General features: G+C 49.0%; 1 protein-coding gene across 4 annotated transcripts in view; it reads left to right on the top strand.

The window, feature by feature from the left end:
* LOC139537732 (protein Jade-1-like) overlaps nt 1-22,467 on the top strand; it is a 217,371-nt gene that overhangs the window by 23,609 nt on the left and 171,295 nt on the right. Inside the window, exons 2-3 of one of the 4 annotated variants that reach the window (XM_071339419.1) lie at nt 19,167-19,230; nt 21,937-22,022. In XM_071339419.1, coding sequence (XP_071195520.1) covers nt 19,167-19,230; nt 21,937-22,022 — 150 coding nt within the window. Of the gene's footprint in view, nt 1-19,166; nt 19,231-21,936; nt 22,023-22,467 lie in introns of those variants that run through there. The other 3 variants (XM_071339422.1, XM_071339421.1, XM_071339420.1) reach the window with 3 other exon arrangements.

Genomic DNA, 22,467 nt, shown 5'->3' with positions numbered 1-22,467 from the left:
TGAGGATCCATAATAAATCCCAGGAAGAGTAGCTGCTGCCTTGGCAGGAACTAATGAGGATCCATAATAAACCCCAGGAAGAGTAGCTGCTGCCTTGGCAGGAACTAATGAGGATCCATAATAAACCCCAGGAAGAGTAGCTGCTGCCTTGGCAGGAACTATTGGGGATCCATAATAAATACAAATACCTCTCACCATTACAATAACGGGAGGTTATCATTTTTGGAGGGGGTATGATATTTGTGCGTCTCACCTTCTCACTCATCATTATTCACGAATGATTCAGGACTATCCGTAATCATGGTAGCATCGACTTTAATGTAGAAGCGTGTGTGTGTGTCCTAGCTGGGGTAAAGACTCCATGACACAGCAGTGCCTGTGATCATGTCATTCTTCGAGTCCTGGCTGCCTCTCGTTCAGAGGCTCACAGAGCAGAGCATCACAACACCTGCCGGGCTACAGGGATGCATACGCCACTACTACTAACTCACTGATGCTTCTCTCCTCTCACATGCTGTTTCTCTCTTTCCTGACTCACTGTACTCCATTCTCTCTGTGGATGGATGGGGAATCAGACATGCAGATATCCTCAGTCTCACCCTTCCCCTGTGCTATTGGCTAACTACCTCTCTGTCTGTGTCGCCCTCTCTGGCTCTCTCTCTGCCTTTCTCTTTTTCTCTCTTTCTATTTCTGCCTGCTTTATTTACTCAGTCTTGTCTCTCTCGCTCTCGCTCTCTCTCTCTTTTCACTCTGCTTTCCTGCTTATCCATCTCCAAAAATAACCGTCTTGCTGTTCTGTTGCGTTCCGGGGAGGCAGAGCGGAGCATAGTGCCCAATAAATCTGTTTTTATATTTTTTGCCTGATTCCGTTTTTTTCCCAAATTCAGTTTTCGGCGTTTTTTGTTTTTTTCAGGTGTTAACTCTTAATCACATTTTTGTTAATAGAAAAACAAATAAATGTTTTCTTCTAATTCCACAATGCTTAAACCACATCAGGAGACCACTTTTGAGGTCTGGGATTTTTAAAATGTGTATTTTGGGGTAGTTACCGCTTTATTCCAGTTCTCACCTAGCAAGAGGCTGTTGTTTAGCAGTGTTTTTGTAGCGCACTTGATGGTATAGTTTGCAAACAAATACCCACTGAATTAATGAAAATAATCATGATATCACAGGTCTCTACGCTTACATTTAGGAGCACAATGAAAGTGTTTGTTCACACTAAATACTTTTTGAAAATAACTACAACAGAATAGTTTTTCTTCTATAAATCACAACTTGTATGTCCTCATACTTGACTTTTTCAGTTGGCATACATCTATTCTTAGGCAAGTAAAATGGTTGCACCGCAGAGCCCTTCATCATTCTGCCAGATAAGAATAGGCTACTTTGTGGTTAACATTTAATTGAGAAGGTTTTTGGGAAAGCCTTTCCATCTGCAAGAAGACTTTTCATGAACATCATCGCTAATGGCTAAACAAAGTGGTAGACCTACGCACTGCACATACAGAGAAGGGGAATTCACGTTGCCTCTTCAGAAAGTTGCAAGCATTATGAATCACTGATACTTTCTGTTCATGTCATATGATAAACTTGGGCAAGTAAATAAATGTTCAATACATTTAGATTAGTGTTGACAAGATACCAGAATTTTTACTTCGATACTGATACCAGGTTTCACATCACAATACTCAATACATCACAATACTTGATACCATGGCAAAAAAATAAGGCATATTAGCCAAAGTCAAAGAATGGCACTTGATCTAGACAGAAACTCAGATAATGCTCTGTTCAATCGTCGGGCATCTTTTGAGTTTAATATCATTACGTTCAATTTTTTTTTTACATCACCCTTTTTCAAACAACCATGCATGCATTAATGAACCAGATATACAATCAATTTGACTTACCAATCTAACTACATAATGGTATTTATTTATTCAAATGGTAAATCTCTATCGATAAACTGGGTAAATCAAGATGTAGCCTAGGTCTATCAACAATACAGGTGAATGCATATTCAATAGGTGTGTGCATGCATTGATGTTCATGGGGCTACAGATGACAAACAATATTTCCCCCTTCCATTTGGGACATATTTTATTGTACTGATCAACACCATTTGCATAGAAGTTGCTTCTTTTCAAAAAATGTGCGCGGTCTCTGTAACCAGTAATGATATCATTCAGGAGGCAGTCAGTTCACTGAGGTTTATAATAATAGGATCTTCTTTGGGAGAGACTTGAGAGATCGAATAAGTAAATTAATAACGTTTTTGGTGTCAGTCAGCTTTGAAAGAATTGATGTTAGCTTTAGCTGTCAGCTAGCAAAGGAAAGTTAGCCTACAAAACTGGAAGCTACTGGTATATTCTTCCATTTTTAAAGTGTTCTAGCCTGTCTGGATTTTTTAAAAGTTTTTCTAACAGTTTCAACAATTCTACTTGCCTTGTCACATTATTCAAAAGTGTGTTGACTTCTGTGTAGCAGGAGTGGGGAGCTAACATGATGCAGCCCACCCTCCCAGTGCAGGCTAGCAATGAGCAAGTGGACCAGGCGCGGTGCGCGCTATAACAAGGGGTTGGCTGCGCTGATAGACAGGCTTGATCCGTGAGACCCATTTGACAGAAGGATCACAAAAAATATAATACCAAACTTTTACATTTTCTAGTATGGAGAAGTTTTGGTATACCGTGCAACACTAATTTAGATGATTCCCTACTAAGTTCAGTAATCTTTTAAATATCTGGATTCCGTGGTTCCGTCTGCATTCTCCGCATCGCAGATTTTATAGGGCCCTAAGAGTAGAGCAGCAGAGGGGTAGCGGGCAGGGGATCTGCCTCCCAGGGGGAACTGCAGGGGCACGTTGGTCGTCGCCTGCCTTGTTGCAGCCTTGATTTGCACAAACAGCATTAACACCGCATAGGGCATCCAGCACTTATGTTGCACACACCCTTCCTCCTCTCCCCGCTCCTCCACTTTTTCCATGGAGAGAGAGAGGGAAGGGAAAGGACTGTCAATAAAATAAGAACAAACAGAGGGAGATAGTGGAGCTTGGTTGCCCTGCTCTCTGGTGGTTTATGCCACCCTAATGGCAGTACTGCATCTTCCCCTACACACACACTTGCCTCAGCAACAGCCAGCTTCAGAGAGATGTGTTGTTATGAAGCATTTTATATGCAGGGATTCTTTATCAAACAGCCTGGTGTACCAGGTCCTGAAGGAGCTCTCCATGTCCCCTCCCTCCCTGTGTGTGTGTGTGAGAGATCCTGGGACCTGAGAGAGGCTTGTTGCTGGAGAGAGGAGTTGATAGTGAGTGAGTGAGTGAGAGAGAGGAGTTGCTGGAGAGAGAGAGAGGCTTGTTGCTAGAGAGAGAGAGCGAGGCTTGTTGCTGGAGAGAGAGAGGGAACCTAAGAAGGAAATTGAGAAACCTGTCCAACCAACAACAGAGACCCAGAAAACCTGAGTCTATGCCTTCACTATGGTGAATCACTAAAACAATCCAGAAATACACTATGGAAACAGAAGAAACAGCACGTCAGAAATCAGCTCAATGTTGAAGAATCCATAGAATCTATCCACTTCTGGTAAAATTGGAAAACACTAAACAAACAACAACAAAGAATTATCTATACAAAATGGAGATGTATGGGTAAAGTACTTCTCCAATCTTTCTGGCTCTAGAACAAACAGCAACAACATATACATGATCAAATACAAATCTTAGAATCAACTATTAAAGACTACCAGAACCCACTGGATTCTCCAATTACCTTGAATGCACCACAGGACAAAATAAAAACCCTCCAAGCCAAAAAGGCCTGTGAGGTTGATGGTATCCTCAATGAAATGATCAAATATACAGACAACAAATTCCATTTGGCTATACTAAAACTCTTTAACATCATCCTTAGCTCTGGCATCTTCCCCAATATTTGGAACCAAGGACTGATCACCCCAATCCACTCATTGCTGGAGAGAGGGGCTTGTTGCTGGAGGGAGAGAGGAAGAGAGCGAGGAGTTTTGCTGGAGAGAGAGCGAGGCGTGTTGCTGGAGATAGCGAGGCGTGTTGCTGGAGAGAGCGAGGTGTGTTGCTGGAGAGAGCGAGAGTGAGGCTTTTTGCTGGAGAGAGCGAGAGCGAGGCTTGTTGCTGGAGAGAGCGAGAGCGAGGCTTGTTGCTGGAGTGAGAGAGAGGGAGAGATAGCGAGGCTCGTTGCTAGAGAGAGAGGGAGAGAGGCTTGTTTCTGGAGAGTGAGGCTCATTGCTGGAGAGCAAAGCTCGTTGCTGGATAAATGGCTCGTTGCTGGAGAGCGTGGCTCATTGCTGGAGAGAGGGGCTCGTTGCTGGAGAGAGGGTTTGTTGCTGGAGAGAGGGGCTTGTTGCTAGAGAGAGGAAGGGAGCAAGGCTCGTTGCGAGAGGGAGGGAGCGAGGCTCTTTGCTGGAGAGAGGGAGGGAGAGAAGCTCGTTGCTGGAGAGCGAGGTATGTTGCTGGAGAGCGAGGCTCGTTGCTGGAGAGCGGGGCTCGTTGCTTGAGAGAAAGACGGAGCGAGGCTCGTTGCTGGAGAGGGAGAGAGGGAGGCTTGTTGCTGGAAGAGGAGAGAGGGAGGCTTGTTGCTGGAGAGAGAGGGAGGCTTGTTGCTGGAGAGAGAGGGAGGCTTGTTGCTGGTGAGAGAGGGAGGCTTGTTGCGGGAGAGAGAGAGAGGCAGGGAGCGAGTCTCATTGCTGGAGAGAGAGGGAGGGAGTGAGGCTTGTTGCTGGAGAGAGAGGGAGGGAGTTGGCTCGTTGCTGGAGAGAAAGAGAGAGAGAGAGGGAGGGAGTTGGCTCGTTGCTGGAGAGAGAGCGAGAGGGAGGCTCATTGCTGGAGAGAGAAAGGGAGAGAGATGTGCTTATTGCTTGAGGGAGAGAGATGGGCGTGTTGCTTGAAAGAAAGAGAGAGATTGCGTGGTGATTGAGAGAGAGATGGGCGTGGTTCTGGAGAGCGAGAGATGGGCATGTTGCTGGAGAGAGAGGGAGGCTTTGTGCTGGAGAGAGAGGGAGGCTTGGTGCTGGAGAGATGGAGGCTTGGTGCTGGAGAGAGGGAGGCTTGGTGCTGGAGAGATGGAGGCTTGGTGCTGGAGAGAGGGAGGCTTGGTGCTGGAGAGATGGAGGCTTGGTGCTGGAGAGAGGGAGGCTTGGTGCTGGAGAGAGGGGAGGCTTGTTGCTGGAGAGAGTGGGAGTCTTGATGCTGGAGAGAGTGGGAGGCTTGATGCTGGAGAGGGTGGGAGGCTTGATGCTGGAGAGAGTGGGAGGCTTGGTGTTGGAGACAGTGGGAGGCTTGATGCTGGAGAGGGTGGGAGGCTTGATGCTGGAGACAGTGGGAGGCTTGATGCTGGAGAGAGTAGGAGGCTTGATGCTGGAGAGAGTGGGAGGCTTGGTGTTGGAGAGAGTGGGAGGCTTGGTGCTGGAGAGCGAGTGAGACTTGTTACTGAAGAGAGCGAGAGCGAGGCTTGTTGCTGGAGAGAGAAGGAGGCTTGTTGCTGGAGAGAGAGTGAGACTTGTTACTGAAGAGAGCGGGGCTTGTTGCTGGAGAGAGAGGGAGAATTGTTGCTGGAGAGAGAGGGAGAATTGTTGCTGGAGAGAGAGGGAGAATTGTTGCTGGAGAGAGAGGGAGAATTGTTGCTGGAGAGAGCGAGGCTTGTTGCTGGAGAGAGCGAGAAAGAGATGGGCTTGTTGCTGGAGAGAGCGAGTGAGAGATGCTAGTTGCTGGAGAGGGCGAGTCTTGTTGCTGGAGTGAGGGGCTCGTTGCTGCAGAGAGGGGCTCGTTTCTGGAGAGAGGGGCTCGTTGCTGGAGAGAGAGGGATAGAGGGGCTCGTTGCTAGAGAGAGAGGGAGGGAGGGAGCGAGGCTAGTTGCTGGAATTAGATAGGCTAGTTGCTGGAGAGGGCGAGGCTTGTTGCTGCAGAGAGGGGCTCGTTGCTGCAGAGAGGGGCTCGTTTCTGGAGAGAGGGGCTCGTTGCTGGAGAGAGAGGGATAGAGGGGCTCGTTGCTAGAGAGAGAGGGAGGGAGGGAGCGAGGCTCGTTGCTTGAGAGAGAGATGGGCTTATTGCTGGAGAGAGAGATGAGCTTGTTGCTGGAAAGAGAGGGAGGCTTAGTGCTGGAGAGAGAGGGAGGCTTGTTGCTGGAGAACAAGGTAGGCTTCTTGCTGAGAGAGAGGGAGGCTTGTTGCGGGAGAGAGAAAGGGAGGCTTGTTGCGGGAGAGAGAAAGGGAGGCTTGTTGCGGGAGAGAGAGAGGGAGGCTTGTTGCCGGAGAGAGAGAGGGAGGCTTGTTGCCAGAGAGAGAGTGAGGCTTGTTGCTGGAAAGAGCGAGGCTTGTTGCTGGAGAGAGAGGGAGGCTTGGTGCTGGAGAGAGAAAGGGAGGCTTGTTGCGGGAGAGAGAGAGGGAGGCTTGTTGCCGGAGAGAGAGAGGGAGGCTTGTTGCCGGAGAGAGAGAGGGAGGCTTGTTGCCAGAGAGAGAGGGAGGCTTTTTGCTGGAGAGGGAGGCTTGTTGCTGGAGAGAGAGGGAGGCTTGTTGCTGGAGAGAGAGGGAGGCTTGTTGCTGGAGAGAGAGCGAGTCTTGTTGCTGGAGAGAGCGAGATGGGCTTGTTGCTGGAGAGAGCGAGGCTCGTTGCTGTAAAAAGGGCCTCGTTGCTGGCGAGAGTGGCTCATTGCTGGCGAGAGTGGCTCGTTGCTGGAGAGAGGGCGGCTCGTTGCTGGAGAGAGGGGCTCGTTGCTGGAGAGAGGGGCTCGTTGCTGGGGAGAGAGAGAGGGCGAGGCTCGTTGCTGGAGAGAGGGAGGGGGCGAGGCTCGTTGCTGGAGAGAGGTGCTTTTTGTTGGAGAGAGAGAGGCTTGTTGCTGGAGAGAGCGAGATGGGCTTGTTGCTGGATAGAGCGAGTCTTGTTGCTGGAGTGAGCGAGGCTAGTTGCTGGAGAGAGAAAGGCTAGTTGCTGGAGAGGGCGAGGCTCGTTGCTGGAGAGAGGGGCTCGTTGCTGGAGAGAGAGGGAGGGAGTTAGGCTCGTTGCTGGAGAGAGGGAGGGAGCAAGGCTTGTTGCTGGAGAGAGGGAGGGAGCGAGGCTCGTTGCTGGAGATAGGACGGGAGCAAGGCTCGTTGCTGGAGAGAGAGAAAGATGGGCTTGTTGCTGGAGAGAGAGGGAGGCTTGTTGCTGGAGAGAGAGAGAGGCTTGTTGCTGGAGAGATAGATGGGCTTGTTGAGAGGGAGGCTTGGTGTTTGTGAGAGAGGGAGGCTTGTTGCTGGAGAGAGAGGGAGGCTTGGTGCTGAAGAGAGAGGGAGGCTTGTTGCTGGAGAGAGAGGGAGGCTTGTTGCTGGAGAGAGAGAGAGGCTTGTTGCTGGAGAGAGGGAGACTTGTTGCTGGAGAGAGAGGGAGGCTTGTTGCTGGAGAGAGAGGGAGGCTTGTTGTTGGAGAGGGGGGCTAGCGGGAGTGAGAGCGAGGCTTGTTGCTTGAGAGAGAGTGATAGGCTTGTTGCTGGAGAGAGAGAGATGGGTGTTGTGCTGGAGAGGGAGAGAGAGGGAGGCTTGTTGCTGGAGAGAGAGCGGGAGAGAGTGAGAGAGCGAAGCTTGTTGCTGGAGAGATATGCTCTTGCTGGAGAGAGGGGCTCGTTGCTGGAGAGTGTGGCTTGTTGCTGGAGAGGGAGAGAGTGGCTTGTTGCTGGAGAGCGAGAGAGCGAGCTTTGTTGCTGGAGAGCGAAAGAGCGAGGCTTGTTGCTGGAGAGCGAGAGAGGTGTCGTGCTTTACAGAAAGAGGGAGAGAGAGGGAGGCTTGTTGCTGGAGAGAGAAGGAGGCTTGTTGCTGGAGAGAGAGGGAGGCTTGTTGTTGGAGAGAGCGAGGCTTGTTGCTGGAGAGAGGGAGAGAGAGGCTTGTTGCTGGAGAGAGCGAGAGAGAGGCTTGTTGCTGGAGAGAGAGAGAGAGAGGCTTGTTGCTGGAGAGAGAGAGAGGGAGGCTTGTTGCTGGAGAGAGAGAGAGGGAGGCTTGTTGCTGGAGAGAGAGAGAGAGAGAGGCTTGTTGCTGGAGAGAGCGAGAGAGAGGCTTGTTGCTGGAGAGGGCGAGAGAGGCTTGTTGCTGGAGAGAGGGAGGCTTGTTGCTGGAGAGAGAGGGAGGCTTGTTGGAGAGAGAGAGTCTTGTTGCTGGAGAGAGCGAGATGGGCTTGTTGCTGGATAGAGCGAGTCTCGTTGCTGGAGAGAGCGAGTCTTGTTGCTGGAGTGAGCGAGGCTAGTTGCTGGAGAGAGAAAGGCTAGTTGCTGGAGAGGGCGAGGATCGTTGCTGGAGAGAGGGGCTCATTGCTGGAGAGAGGGTCCCGTTGCTGGAGAGAGGGTCCCGTTGCTGGAGAGAGGGTCCCGTTGCTGGAGAGAGGGTCCCGTTGCTGGAGAGAGGGGTTCGTTGCTGGAGAGAGAGGCCTTTTGCTGGAGAGAGAGGGAGGGAGCGAGGCTCGTTGCTGGAGAGATTGAGGGAGCGAGGCTCGTTGCTGGAGAGAGGGAGGGAGCGAGGCTCGTTGCTGGAGAGAGGGAGGGAGGCTTGTTGCTGGAGAGAGAGATGTGCTTGTTGATGGAGAGAGAGGGAGGCTTAGTGCTGGAGAGAGAGGGAGGCTTGTTGCTGGAGAACGAGGTAGGCTTGTTGCTGGAGAGAGAGGGAGGCTTGTTGCCGGAGAGAGAGGGAGGCTTGTTGCCGGAGAGAGAGGGAGGCTTGTTGCCGGAGAGAGAGAGGGAGGCTTGTTGCCGGAGAAAGAGAGGGAGGCTTGTTGCCGGAGAGAGAGAGGGAGGCTTGTTGCTGGAAGAGGCGAGAGCGAGAGACAGAGGCTTGTTGCTGGAGAGCGAGGGGGAGGCTTGTTGTTGGAGAGATAGTGGGAATGAGAGCGAGGCTTGTTGCTGAAGAGAGAGAAATGGGCTTGTTGCTGGAGAGAGAGAAATGGGTGTCGTGCTTTACAGAAAGAGGGAGAGAGAGGGAGGCTTGTTGCTGGAGAGAGAAGGAGGCTTGTTGCTGGAGAGAGAGGGTGGCTTGTTGCTGGAGAGAGAGGGAAGCCCGTTGCCTGAGAGCGAGCGAGGCTCGTTGCCTGAGAGTGGGCGAGGTTTGTTGCCTGAGAGAGAGAGGGGCTCGTTGCTGGAGAGAGAGGGAGGGAGTTATGCTCGTTGCTGGAGAGAGGGAGGGGGCAAGGCTTGTTGCTGGAGAGAGGGAGGGAGCGAGGCTCGTTGCTGGAGATAGGACGGGAGCAAGGCTCGTTGCTGGAGAGAGAGAGAGATGGGCTTGTTGCTGGAGAGAGATGGGCTTGTTGAGAGGGAGGCTTGGTGTTTGTGAGAGAGGGAGGCTTGGTGCTGAAGAGAGAGGGAGGCTTGGTGCTGAAGAGAGAGGGAGGCTTGCTGCTGGAGAGAGAGGGAGGCTTGTTGCTGGAGAGAGAGAGAGGCTTGTTGCTGGAGAGAGGGAGACTTGTTGCTGGAGAGAGAGGGAGGCTTGTTGCTGGAGAGAGAGGGAGGCTTGTTGCTGGAGAGAGAGGGAGACTTGTTGCTGGAGTGAGAGGGAGGCTTGTTGCTGGAGAGAGAGGGAGGCTTTTTGCTGGAGAGAGAGGGAGACTTGTTGTTGGACAGGGGGGCTAGCGGGAGTGAGAGCGAGGCTTGTTGCTGGAGAGAGAGTAATATGCTTGTTGCTGGAGAGAGAGAGATTGGTGTTGTGCTGGAGAGGGAGAGAGAGCGAGGCTTGTTGTTGGAGAGAGAGCGGGAGAGAGTGAGAGAGAGAAGCTTGTTGCTGGAGAGATATTCTCTTGCTGGAGAGAGGGGCTCGTTGCTGGAGAGCGTGGCTTGTTGCTGGAGAGGGAGAGAGTGGCTTGTTGCTGGAGAGCGAGAGAGAGAGATGGGCTTGTTGCTGGAGAGAGAGAGAGAGAGAGAGGCTTGTTGCTGGAGAGAGAGAGAAGCTTGTTGCTGGAGAGAGAGAGAGAGGCTTGTTGCTGGAGAGAGAGAGAGAGGCTTGTTGCTGGAGAGAGTGAGAGAGGCTTGTTGCTGGAGAGAGGGAGAGAGGCTTGTTGCTGGAGAGAGGGAGAGCGTGTGAGGTTTGTTGTTGGAGAGTTAGGGAGGCTTGTTGCTGGAGAGAGCGAGAGTGAGAGGCTTGTTGCTGGAGAGAGGGGGGCTCGTTGCTGGAGAGAGGGGGGCTCGTTGCTGGAGAGAGGGGGGCTCGTTGCTGGAGAGAGAGGGGCTCGTTGCTGGAGAGAGGGGGGCTCGTTGCTGGAGAGAGAGAGGGGGAGGAAGTGAGGCTCATTGCTGGAGAGCGGGAGGGAGTGAGGCTCGTTGCTGGAGAGGGGGGCTCGTTGCTGGAGAGAGAGAGGGAGGAAGTGAGGCTCGTTGCTGGATAGATGGAGGGAGAGAGGCTTGTTGCTGGAGAGAGGGAGGGAGGCTTATTGCTGGAGAGAGAGGGAGGCTTGTTGCTGGAAGAGGAGAGAGGGAAGCTCTTGCTGGAGAGGGGCTCGTTGCTGGAGAGCGCGGCTTGTTGCTGGAGAGGGAGATAGTGGCTTTTTGAGAGAGAGAGGGAGGCTTGAGAGAGCGAGAGCGAGGCTTATTGCTGGAGAGAGCGAGAGGCTTGTTGCTGGAGAGATGGAGAGAGGCTTGTTGCTGGAGAGAGGGAGAGAGGCTTGTTGCTGGAGAGAGAGAGAGAGGCTTGTTGCTGGAGAGAGAGAGAGAGGCTTGATGGAGAGAGGGAGAGAGGCTTGTTGCTGGAGAGAGAGAGAGAGGCTTGTTGCTGGAGAGAGAGAGGCTTGTTGCTGGAGAGAGGGAGAGAGGCTTGTTGCTGGAGAGACGGAGAGAGGCTTGTTGCTGGAGAGAGAGAGGCTTGTTGCTGGAGAGACGGAGAGAGGCTTGTTGCTGGAGAGACGGAGAGAGGCTTGTTGCTGGAGAGACGGAGAGAGGCTTGTTGCTGGAGAGACGGAGAGAGGCTTGTTGCTGGAGAGACGGAGAGAGGCTTGTTGCTGGAGAGAGGGAGAGAGGCTTGTTGCTGGAGAGACGGAGAGAGGCTTGTTGCTGGAGAGAGGGAGAGGCTTGTTGCTGGAGAGACGGAGAGAGGCTTGTTGCTGGAGAGACGGAGAGAGGCTTGTTGCTGGAGAGAGGGAGAGAGGCTTGTTGCTGGAGAGACGGAGAGAGGCTTGTTGCTGGAGAGAGGGAGAGGCTTGTTGCTGGAGAGCCAGAGAGCGAGAGAGAGGCTTGTTGCTAGAGAGGGAGAGAGACATGCTTGGTGCTGGAAAGAGGGAGAGAGAGGCTTGTTTTTGGGGAGAGAGAGAGAGAGGCTTGTTGCTGAAGAGAGGGAGAGAGCAAGAGGGAGGCTTGTTGCTGGAGAGCAAGAGGGAGGCTTGTTGCTGGAGAGCGAGAGAGCAAGAGGGAGGCTTGTTGCTGGAGAGAGAGAGGCTTGTTTTTGGGGAGAGAGAGAGAGAGGCTTGTTGCTGAAGAGAGGGAGAGAGTGAGGCAAGCTTGTTGCTGGAGAGCGAGAGAGCAAGAGGGAGGCTTGTTGCTCGAGAGCAAGAGTGAGGCTTGTTGCTCGAGAGCAAGAGTGAGGCTTGTTGCTGGAGAGCAAGAGGGAGGCTTGTTGCTGGAGAGCGAGAGAGCGAGAGAGAGAGGCTTGTTACTGGAGAGCGGGAGAGAGGCTTTGAGACTAGTTGATGGAGAGACAGGCCAGGCAGACAGGCCAGGCACGCTGGCAGGGAGGCAGACAGGCCAGGCACGCTGGCAGGGAGGCAGACAGGCCAGGCACGCTGGCAGGGAGGCAGACAGGCCAGGCACGCTGGCAGGGAGGCAGACAGGCCAGGCACGCTGGCAGGGAGGCAGACAGGCCAGGCACGCTGGCAGGGCTGGCAGGGTTTGCAGGCAGGCAGTAACTATCCATTTCAGAGGCTCTGTGTCAGAATTAGCCTTCTAATGAGCTTGGCAGGAAAGACCAGGCAGAGACACACACACACAGACTCTCACGGAAATGACCAGGCAGCTCACTTTGGCACTCTCAGACAGTTTTGGGATGGAGCCCTTTTAGCCTGCGGCCTCCATCCATGCAGCTCAGTCATCACACACAGCCCTCCCCAGTGAGTGAGTCAGTTAGGGGGTGTGTGTGTGCGCAAGCGTGCGCAGTGGGTGCCACTCGGCACCCTGTCAATGAGGCCAGGGGCAGCAGAGACATGTCCCTGTGTAGTGACACCATGAAGAGACTGTTGTGGGAAGGACCAGGCATGTTTTGGCCCGTCTCCTCTCCTCTCTGTGTAGCGCGAGCAGGCATGAGGACACACTACTACTGGGCAATTCCATGGTAATGGATTTATGCTTTGACTTAGTGTTTTCACTTTAAAATGTTTGCTGAACAAAAAAACATTCATTTCAAAGATTAACAAACCAAAAATGTATTTGAACAATTTCCACTGAATAAAAAAAAAATACATGGAATTCTGGTAATCTCCCGTAAATTTTTATGGGACCTAATTTGACAGAAATGGAGGTAAATATCTGCTCCGATTTAAGATTCCAAGATGTCTGCAGAAACAATGGGGTATCAGCTATGACATGGCACCTTGACTTTGAAAAAAATCTCTTTTAGTTATTGAACTACTACTGTAAATTAAGTGGATTTACACCCGGTAACGGAATTACAGTAATGGAATTGAATCAAGGGTCCCTGATCTTCGGAAAAGTAGGGACAGATTTTTGACTTGTCCAAAGCACAAGGCACTTGTCCCAACAAAAACAAAAAGGTCTCCAACACCATTTTTATATAATTGTATGATGCAAGGAACCACTTTACAAAACAAGATGCATTACTATGTGTTTTACCTTAGAGAATCAGACAAAAATGTAGGCTACACTCTGCCTGTTCAGGGAGATCGTTCAAGATTGACGTCGAAATTGGACGTCTAGCCATGTTCTGAGGATGTCGGAAAATGTCGGCCACTAGGGAGCAACAGTGAGTGCTATTGCCATCAAGTAGGTTGTGTTTTGCTAGGGCATTGTGGACAGGGGTGGTGGATGGGCTTAATCCCATGACTCTAGATCAGAAGATTGCGTGTTTGATCCCAGTCGTGGAGACTCGTTTTTAATTTCTTGTTTTAACCCTGTTCCAAACTGTAACCATTTGGAATGAGTGCCTAGACTTAAACCTTAACTCCAATTTACATTTGGAGAAATGGAACAGTGCAGAGCACCAGGAGCAACATAAACTCTTTGAAATTTGACGTTTTGGAGAACGTGGATGAATGTCTGATTCTGCAGTGAGAGCTTGTTGGACTATTGGCTCTTTGCATATTCAAACCTGTTTCAAAATACAACACTGCCCCTTTAAGGCTGTCTTGGAGGATAGTTGGCCACCCTTGGTAGCTTATAAAATATTGCAAAATTACAATTACAACCAAACACTTTTTATATCTTCATAAAATAATTCCCTTCAGGGCTCAAAATTAAGGGCGTCCTATCATCCCCGTGATGATAAAACATGTCTACGTTTGAAACGGACTCTGGGACAGTTCTGGGATGACAGATCCAAAATTCATACAACTACTGCATATAAAAAAAGCCATTTGGCTGATGCAATAGATCAGACCGTTTTAGCTTAAAATGTTGACAACGTTGTGTTTCTTCATATTAAAAGCTCAACAATGCGCACATGGCTGTAGGCCATGCAGGAATATTCCAAAATGCAATTAGTGGGAAAACACTGTTCTCAAAAGCTCACCGCATGGGCGAGCGGTTTCCTGTGACAGAGATGAAAAATATCTGACTCATCAACTAGCATGGGTTACTATTATGACTAGGATTATCATCCAACTAGCATGGGTTACTATTATGACTAGGATTATCATCCAACTAGCATGGGTTACTATTATGACTAGGATTATCATCCAACTAGCATGGGTTACTAATACGACTAGGATTATCATCCAACTAGCATGGGTTACTAATACGACTAGGATTATCATCCAACTAGCATGGGTTACTAATACGACTAGGATTATCATCCAACTAGCATGGGTTACTAATACGACTAGGATTATCATCCAACTAGCATGGGTTACTAATACGACTAGGATTATCATCCAACTAGCATGGGTTACTAATACGACTAGGATTATCATCCAACTAGCATGCACTCGAAAGAAAATAAATTAATGTGCCAGAAAACAATAGGCTAATTGGATTTTTACTCATAATTACCACATTAAAGTATGAAAATGTATGCACTTACTACTGTAAGTATGAAAATGTATGCACTAACTACTGTAAAATGCTCTGGATAAGTGCGTCAGCTAAATGACTCAAATGTAAATGTTAATTATATGGGACGTGCAAATTCATGCTCTCTCCTTCTGTGTAGAAATGTGACTGCAACCACAATGCACACACCCAGGTACCGAGCAGACTGTCACACCAGCATTGTTTCCATGTCATTACTCACTTTGTGACTGACAGGTGTTTTCTCACTTTGTGACTGACAGGTGTTTTCTCACTTTGTGACTGACAGGTGTTTGTCCTTTCAATAGATTGCTAGAAGATGCAGATTGTTTATTCCAGCGGTAGAGGTCTCTGCAGATTGTTTATTCCAGCGGTAGAGGTCTCTGCAGATTGTTTATTCCAGCGGTAGAGGTCTCTGCAGATTGTTTATTCCAGCGGTAGTGGTCTCTGCAGATTGTTTATTCCAGCGGTAGTGGTCTCTGCAGATTGTTTATTCCAGCGGTAGAGGTCTCTGCAGATTGTTTATTCCAGCGGTAGAGGTCTCTGCAGATTGTTTATTCCAGCGGTAGAGGTCTCTGCAGATTGTTTATTCCAGCGGTAGAGGTCTCTGCAGGTTGTTTATTCCAGCGGTAGAGGTCTCTGCAGATTGTTTATTCCAGCGGTAGTGGTCTCTGCAGATTGTTTATTCCAGCGGTAGAGGTCTCTGCAGATTGTTTATTCCAGCGGTAGAGGTCTCTGCAGATTGTTTATTCCAGCGGTAGTGGTCTCTGCAGATTGTTTATTCCAGCGGTAGTGGTCTCTGCAGGTTGTTTATTCCAGCGGTAGAGGTCTCTGCAGATTGTTTATTCCAGCGGTAGTGGTCTCTGCAGATTGTTTATTCCAGCGGTAGAGGTCTCTGGAGATTGTTTATTCCAGCGGTAGAGGTCTCTGCAGATTGTTTATTCCAGCGGTAGAGGTCTCTGCAGATTGTTTATTCCAGTGGTAGTGGTCTCTGCAGATTGTTTATTCCAGTGGTAGAGGTCTCTGCAGATTGTTTATTCCAGCGGTAGAGGTCTCTGCAGATTATTTATTCCAGCGGTAGTGGTCTCTGCAGATTATTTATTCCAGCGGTAGAGGTCTCTGCAGATTATTTATTCCAGCGGTAGAGATCTCTGCAGATTGTTTATTCCAGCGGTAGAGGTCTCTGCAGATTGTTTATTCCAGCGGTAGAGGTCTCTGCAGGTTGTTTATTCCAGCGGTAGAGGTCTCTGCAGGTTGTTTATTCCAGCGGTAGAGGTCTCTGCAGGTTGTTTATTCCAGCGGTAGAGGTCTCTGCAGATTGTTTATTCCAGCGGTAGAAGTCTCTGCAGATTATTTATTCCAGCGGTAGTGGTCTCTGCAGATTGTTTATTCCAGCGGTAGAGGTCTCTGCAGATTATTTATTCCAGCGGTAGTGGTCTCTGCAGATTGTTTATTCCAGCGGTAGAGGTCTCTGCAGATTGTTTATTCCAGTGGTAGAGGTCTCTGCAGATTTCTTTCTGACTTGGGAATTTAAAAGTAGGCTAGTTAATTTAAGTGCGTGAAGTATTCTGCTGAAAATGACTCTGTAGTTGGTTGTATAGCAAACAGCCGGTGCTAGTGGAAAACACTGATATTAGTTGGCAGGGGGCTTTACTTCAACATTATTGTGTTTTGATGTATTTATAAAACCTTTTTAAGACTTTTTCTGGTAGATGTTTTTTAAGAACTATTTTCCGTCTGTTTATCCAGATATCAAAGTCTTTACTTATGCCTGGAGATGATGGATAATGTATCTATACCTTCAGTTTCCAAATAAATAGGCTCTTAGCTTTCATTTGACACCCAATTAGATATGCTCCTATGAACTTCACATGTTGGTGCTCATGGGTCCTTTTATGTGGAAATACCCTACCCTACTACTACTACCCTACTACTACTACTACCATACTATTACTACTACCCTACTACTACTACCCTACTACTACTACTACCATACTATTACTACTACCCTACTACTACTACTACTACTACCGTACTTCTACCCTACTACTACTACTACTACTACTACTACCCTACTACTACTACTACTACTACTACTACCGTACTACTACCCTACTACTACTACTACATTTACATTTACATTTAAGTCATTTAGCAGACGCTCTTATCCAGAGCGACTTACTACTACTACCCTACTACTACTACTACCCTACTACTACTACTACTGCCCTACTACTACTACTACTACTACTACTACTACTACTACTACTACTACTACTACTACTACTACCCTACTACTACCCTACTACTACTACTACCATACTACTACTACTAGCATACTACTACTACCCTACTACTACTACTGCTACCCTACTACTACTTCTACCCTGCTACTACTACTACCCTACTACTACTACTACTACTAGCATGCTACTACTACTACCCTACTACTATTACTAGCATACTACTACTACTACCATACTACTACTACTACTACCCTACTACTACTACTACCCTACCACCCTACTACTACTAGCATAGTACTACTACTAGCATAGTACTACTACTAGCATACTACTACTACTACCCTACTACTACTACTACTACTACTAGTATAATACTACTACTACTACTGATGGACTGGCACTACCAGTTTCGCTATCCCGTGCCACCATTCACAAGTAGGCGATTTGAGCCATGCGTGAAAAGAGGGGCATAGTAGAGTCACATAGCGCAGTAATGTAATCCATCTGGGCCACGATGCAAAGAATGGCATGCCAACTACTACGTTACAGTATGTGTAGCGAGAGAGAGAAGGGGGGGGAGAGAGACAGAGGAGTGGAATACCATACTAGAGCTCTCTCTCTGAGACAAAGCGAGCACTCTCCCCCTTTATCTCTCTCTCTCGGTTTCTCTCTCTCTCTCTCTCTCTCTCTCTCTCTCTCTCTCTCTCTCTCTCTCTCTCTCTCTCTCTCTCTCTCTCTCTCTCTCTCTCTCTCTCTCTCTCTCTCTCTCTCTGAGAGGGTGTTATTTCCCTCTCTCTCTCTCTGAGAGGGTGTTATTTCCCTCTCTCTCTCTGAGAGGGTGTTAACTCTCTCTCTCACTCTCTGAGAGGGTGTTAACTCTCTCTCTCACTCTCTGAGAGGGTGTTATCTCTCTCTTTCTCTCTCTCTCTCTCTCTCGCTCTCTGAGATGGCGTTCTCTCTTTCTCTCGCTCCCTGAGAGGGCGTTATCTCTTTCTCTCGCTCCCTGAGAGGGCGTTATCTCTTTTTCTCGCTCCCTGAGAGGGCGTTCTCGCTCCCTGAGAGGGGGTTCTCGCTCCCTGAGAGGGCGTTCTCGCTCCCTGAGAGGGCGTTCTCGCTCCCTGAGAGGGCGTTCTCGCTCCCTGAGAGGGCGTTCTCGCTCCCTGAGAGGGCGTTCTCGCTCCCTGAGAGGGCGTTCTCGCTCCCTGAGAGGGGGTTCTCGCTCCCTGAGAGGGCGTTCTCGCTCCCTGAGAGGGCGTTCTCGCTCCCTGAGAGGGCGTTCTCGCTCCCTGAGAGGGCGTTCTCGCTCCCTGAGAGGGCGTTCTCGCTCCCTGAGAGGGGGTTCTCGCTCCCTGAGAGGGCGTTCTCGCTCCCTGAGAGGGCGTTCTCGCTCCCTGAGAGGGCGTTCTCGCTCCCTGAGAGGGCGTTCTCGCTCTCGCTCCCTGAGAGGGCGTTCTCGCTCCCTGAGAGGGTGTTCTCGCTCTCTCTCCCTCTCTGAGACGGCGTGCTCTCCCTTGCTCTCCCTTGCTCTCCCTCTCTGAGACGGCGCGCTCTCCTTCTCTGAGACGGCGCGCTCTCCTTCTCTGAGACGGCGCACTCTCCATCTCTGAGACGGCGCGCTCGCTCTCTCGCTCTCTCTCTCTTATACGGCGTGCTCTGAGACGGCTCTCTCTCTCTCTCTCTCTCATACGGCGTGCTCTGAGACGGCTCTCTCTCTCTCTCTCTCTCTCTCTCTCTCTCTCTCTCTCTCTCTCTCTCTCTCTCTCTCTCTCTCTCTCTCTCTCTCTCTCTCTCTGTGCTGTGGAGTACGGCTCCTCTGGGGGAAACCTGCTCTACATTTAAGAGTTTCTTCTGAAAATGGATCTCAAACACAATTTTTTATTTTATTCTTTATACATCTGTTATTCCTGTTTGACTAATGCAGACTTCTTTCTCTCCATGGATGAGGAAATGATTCCATCTTGACCAGGATTTTGTTTCATGGTTGCAATGGAGGGAGAGGAAAAGATAAAGAGAGAGCGTGTGAGAAAGGGAAAAACCACACAGGTTTTCTTCCCAGTTGAAAAGCTGTCAGTCAAACTCCAGTCTGTGTTTTTTCCTTCTCATGTGAAGGGGAGAAGATGAGTTGCTGTCTCCCTGTCTTCAATCTATAGTATGAAATATGACTCCCACCAGTCGCTGTTTTTGGTTTTTCTACGTCTTTGATACGGCGCTGAGGGCAAAACAATAAAGGAAAAACAACACATCCCTGAGGTACACCTCGCCACTGAACCTCCATCCAGGCCAGTCAGATGCAGGAAGTCAATTATATAGTCAGCACTACGTATCCAGTTATTCTTTAGAGGCAGCTCTGTTTGGAATTCTAAATGTCACTAGTAAAGCTCAGGGCAGGCTGAACAAGGCAACAGCAAGAGCCCAATATAAGAGGGGAAAAGTCCTGTTTTATGGCCACATAAATCTGCTATCAGTCACTCAAGGCCATAACCTGCTTTTCCTCTAGTGCTTCTCTTTCCTGACTCACTGTACTCCATTCTCTCTGTGGATGGATGGGGAATCAGACATGCAGATATCCTCAGTCTCACCCTTCCCCTGTGCTATAGGCTAACTACCTCACCCACAGTGTCCTAGTTTGACTCTCTAGCAGTATAGTAACCATAGCCAGCCCTTTACTGTAATTGCTGCTGATGTGTCGCTGATTGTTTTCCTTCTTCCCTTACAGATGGAGAGGGAGACGAAGAGGAGAAAATACTCCAGCAGTAGCAATGACTCAGACACCACGGACAGTGAGTTGATTTAGTTAGAGATGATGAAAGGGACAGGGGAGCGTGGAAAAGAGAGACTGAGGGAGGGGGTGATGGAGAGAGAAAAATGGAGAGGGAGGGATTGACACCATTGGAGACTAATTAGTCAGGAATGAGCCATGAGAACTGTACAGTACTTGGACTACAACAGGCCCTGAAGAGAACACCCTCAGCAGCAACACCCTGTGAGCCCACGGTTGGGAATAGGATGACGTTTGAGACGCATCCCATAGCAGGAACAGTCACTAGCCTGGCCTCCTCTCTCTACTACTCCCATATTCTGCTTCCTGTTGTCTCGGTTTCTCCGTTCGCTGCATCCCTGCCTCTTTGAAGTGGCTTGGGCTCAGATCAAAGACAGAGAGAGCCCGTGTCCAGATGTTTATGCCTGCATCGTTGCTTCTGTGACTGACTGACTGACTGGTCACTGTGAGCCACTATAGTGGTGGCCAAGTGATTGACCTACAGTGGGGAGAACAAGTATTTGATACACTGCCGATTTTGCAGGTTTTCCTACTTACAAAGCATGTAGAGGTCTGTAATTTTTATCATAGGTACACTTCAACTGTGAGAGACGGAATCTAAAACAAAAATCCAGAAAATCACATTGTATGATTTTTAAGTAATTCATTTGCATTTTATTGCATGACATAAGTATTTGATCACCTACCAACCAGTAAGAATTCCGGCTCTCACAGACCTGTTAGTTTTTCTTTAAGAAGCCCTCCTGTTCTCCACTCATTACCTGTATTAACTGCACCTGTTTGAACTCGTTACCTGTATAAAAGACACCTGTCCACACACTCAATCAAACAGACTCCAACCTCTCCACAATGGCCAAGACCAGAGAGCTGTGTAAGGACGTCAGGGATAAAATTGTAGACCTGCACAAGGCTGGGATGGGCTACAGGACAATAGGCAAGCAGCTTGGTGAGAAGGCAACAACTGTTGGCGCAATTATTAGAAAATAGAAGAAAATAGAAGAAGTTCAAGATGATGGTCAATCACCCTCGGTCTGGGGCTCCATGCAAGATCTCACCTCGTGGGGCATCAATGATCATGAGGAAGGTGAGGGATCAGCCCAGAACTACACGGCAGGACCTGGTCAATGACCTGAAGAGAGCTGGGACCACAGTCTCAAAGAAAACCATTAGTAACACACTACGCCGTCATGGATTAAAATCCTGCAGCGCACGCAAGGTCCCCCTGCTCAAGCAGGCGCATGTCCAGGCCCGTCTGAAGTTTGCCAATGACCATCTGGATGATCCAGAGGAGGAATGGGAGAAGGTCATGTGGTCTGATGATTCAAAAATAGAGCTTTTTGGTCTAAACTCCACTCGCCGTGTTTGGAGGAAGAAGAAGGATGAGTACAACCCCAAGAACACCATCCCAACCGTGAAGCATGGAGGTGGAAACATCATTCTTTGGGGATGCTTTTCTGCAAAGGGGACAGGACGACTGCACCGTATTGAGGGGAGGATGGATGGGGCCATGTATTGCGAGATCTTAGCCAACAACCTCCTTCCCTCAGTAAGAGCATTGATGATGGGTCGTGGCTGGGTCTTCCAGCATGACAACGACCCGAAACACACAGCCAGGGCAACTAAGGAGTGGCTCCGTAAGAAGTATCTCAAGGTCCTGGAGTGGCCTAGCCAGTCTCCAGACCTGAACCCAATAGAAAATCTTTGGAGGGAGCTGAAAGTCCATATTGCCCAGCGACAGCCCCGAAACCTGAAGGATCTGGAGAAGGTCTGTATGGAGGAGTGGGCCAAAATCCCTGCTGCAGTGTGTGCAAACCTGGTCAAGAACTACAGGAAACGTATGATCTCTGTAATTGCAAACAAAGGATTCTGTACCAAATATTAAGTTCTGCTTTTCTGATGTATCAAATACTTATGTCATGCAATAAAATGCTAATTAATTACTTAAAAATCATACAATGTGATTTTCGGGATTTTTGTTTTAGATTCCGTCTCTCACAGTTGAAGTGTACCTATGATAAAAATTACAGACCTCTACATGCTTTGTAAGTAGGAAAATCGGCAAAATCGGCAGTGTATCAAATACTTGTTCTCCCCACTGTATGTATGGTTGTGAATGGTGAAATTACCTCTTAGGTCAGGTTTGAATTCTTTCATCCCTAATTGGATTCATTCATGATTGGGAGAGGTAATCTGATCTGAAATGTGTGCCTACGGCAACTCCTAACGCTGGACCAGTGGTCATAGCTCTGGGCCTTGTGCCGGGGGGCCATACTGCTCGATGCTCCCTGAACAATCAGTGCATCTGAGTGCTATTAACAAACCAGTCACTCTAGTCTACAATGGCTTATTGACATGGGCTGATGCCCAGGCTAGCCTGCATCTGTTAAACATGGGTTATCATGTTTCTAATTGAAGGATCCCAATGATCATTTTGACCCTGTGCTACTCTGGGGCTTTCAATTAAAATGGCCTTGATGGGTAGCTCTGATTGTGGTTGCTTTGTATAGTTGCAACATTAGGAGGTACCACAGCCATAGCGTGACCTAATTGCTTAATTAGACTAGGCAAGTTAGTCAGACTCTCAGATGCCCTAACTTGTGATTGGAATTGTAGCCTCCTTTCTCCTCTGGCTGTAAGTCGCTCTGGATAAGGTAAATGGATGCTAAAAACATGTAAATCTGAAATGTAACTATGTCATTGTCTGCAGGTCAAGTGACCTCCTGGTCCAAGTCCTCCAAGAACACAGGGACCAGCAGCACCTGGGTCAGACAGGCGCACAATAAACCCTCTGAGGTGAGTGGCTGCCCACTCCATATTGTATACAACTCACTGGTTGCGTCCCAAATGGCACCCTATTCCCTATATAGTGCATTACTTTTCACCAGGGCCCACAGTGTGCCATTTAGGATGCAGACACTGACTGACTGACCGACTGACTGACGATTCTGTTGTGTGAGTCACATTGAGTTTATGGCGTGACTGATTGGATATCCATACTGTACACAATTTACTGACTGGTGATTACGTCGCATGAGTTAATGATAACGTGACTGATTTGATATCCATACTGTACACAATTTACTGACTGACTGGTGATTACGTCGCATGAGTTAATGATAACATGACTGATTGCTAATTATGGTGTGAGTCTGTTGCTGTAATGGTGGTGGGATGATGGTCAATGATGTTCTCATCAGTTTACTGGTGATTATGGTGTGGTGGATCCATTGAAGCGAGG

Source organism: Salvelinus alpinus, chromosome 13 (assembly GCF_045679555.1).
Source record: "Salvelinus alpinus chromosome 13, SLU_Salpinus.1, whole genome shotgun sequence".
Lineage (NCBI taxonomy): Eukaryota > Metazoa > Chordata > Actinopteri > Salmoniformes > Salmonidae > Salvelinus > Salvelinus alpinus.
The sequence above is the reverse complement of the archived record's forward strand: the minus strand, read 5'-3'. Positions and strand labels throughout refer to the sequence as shown.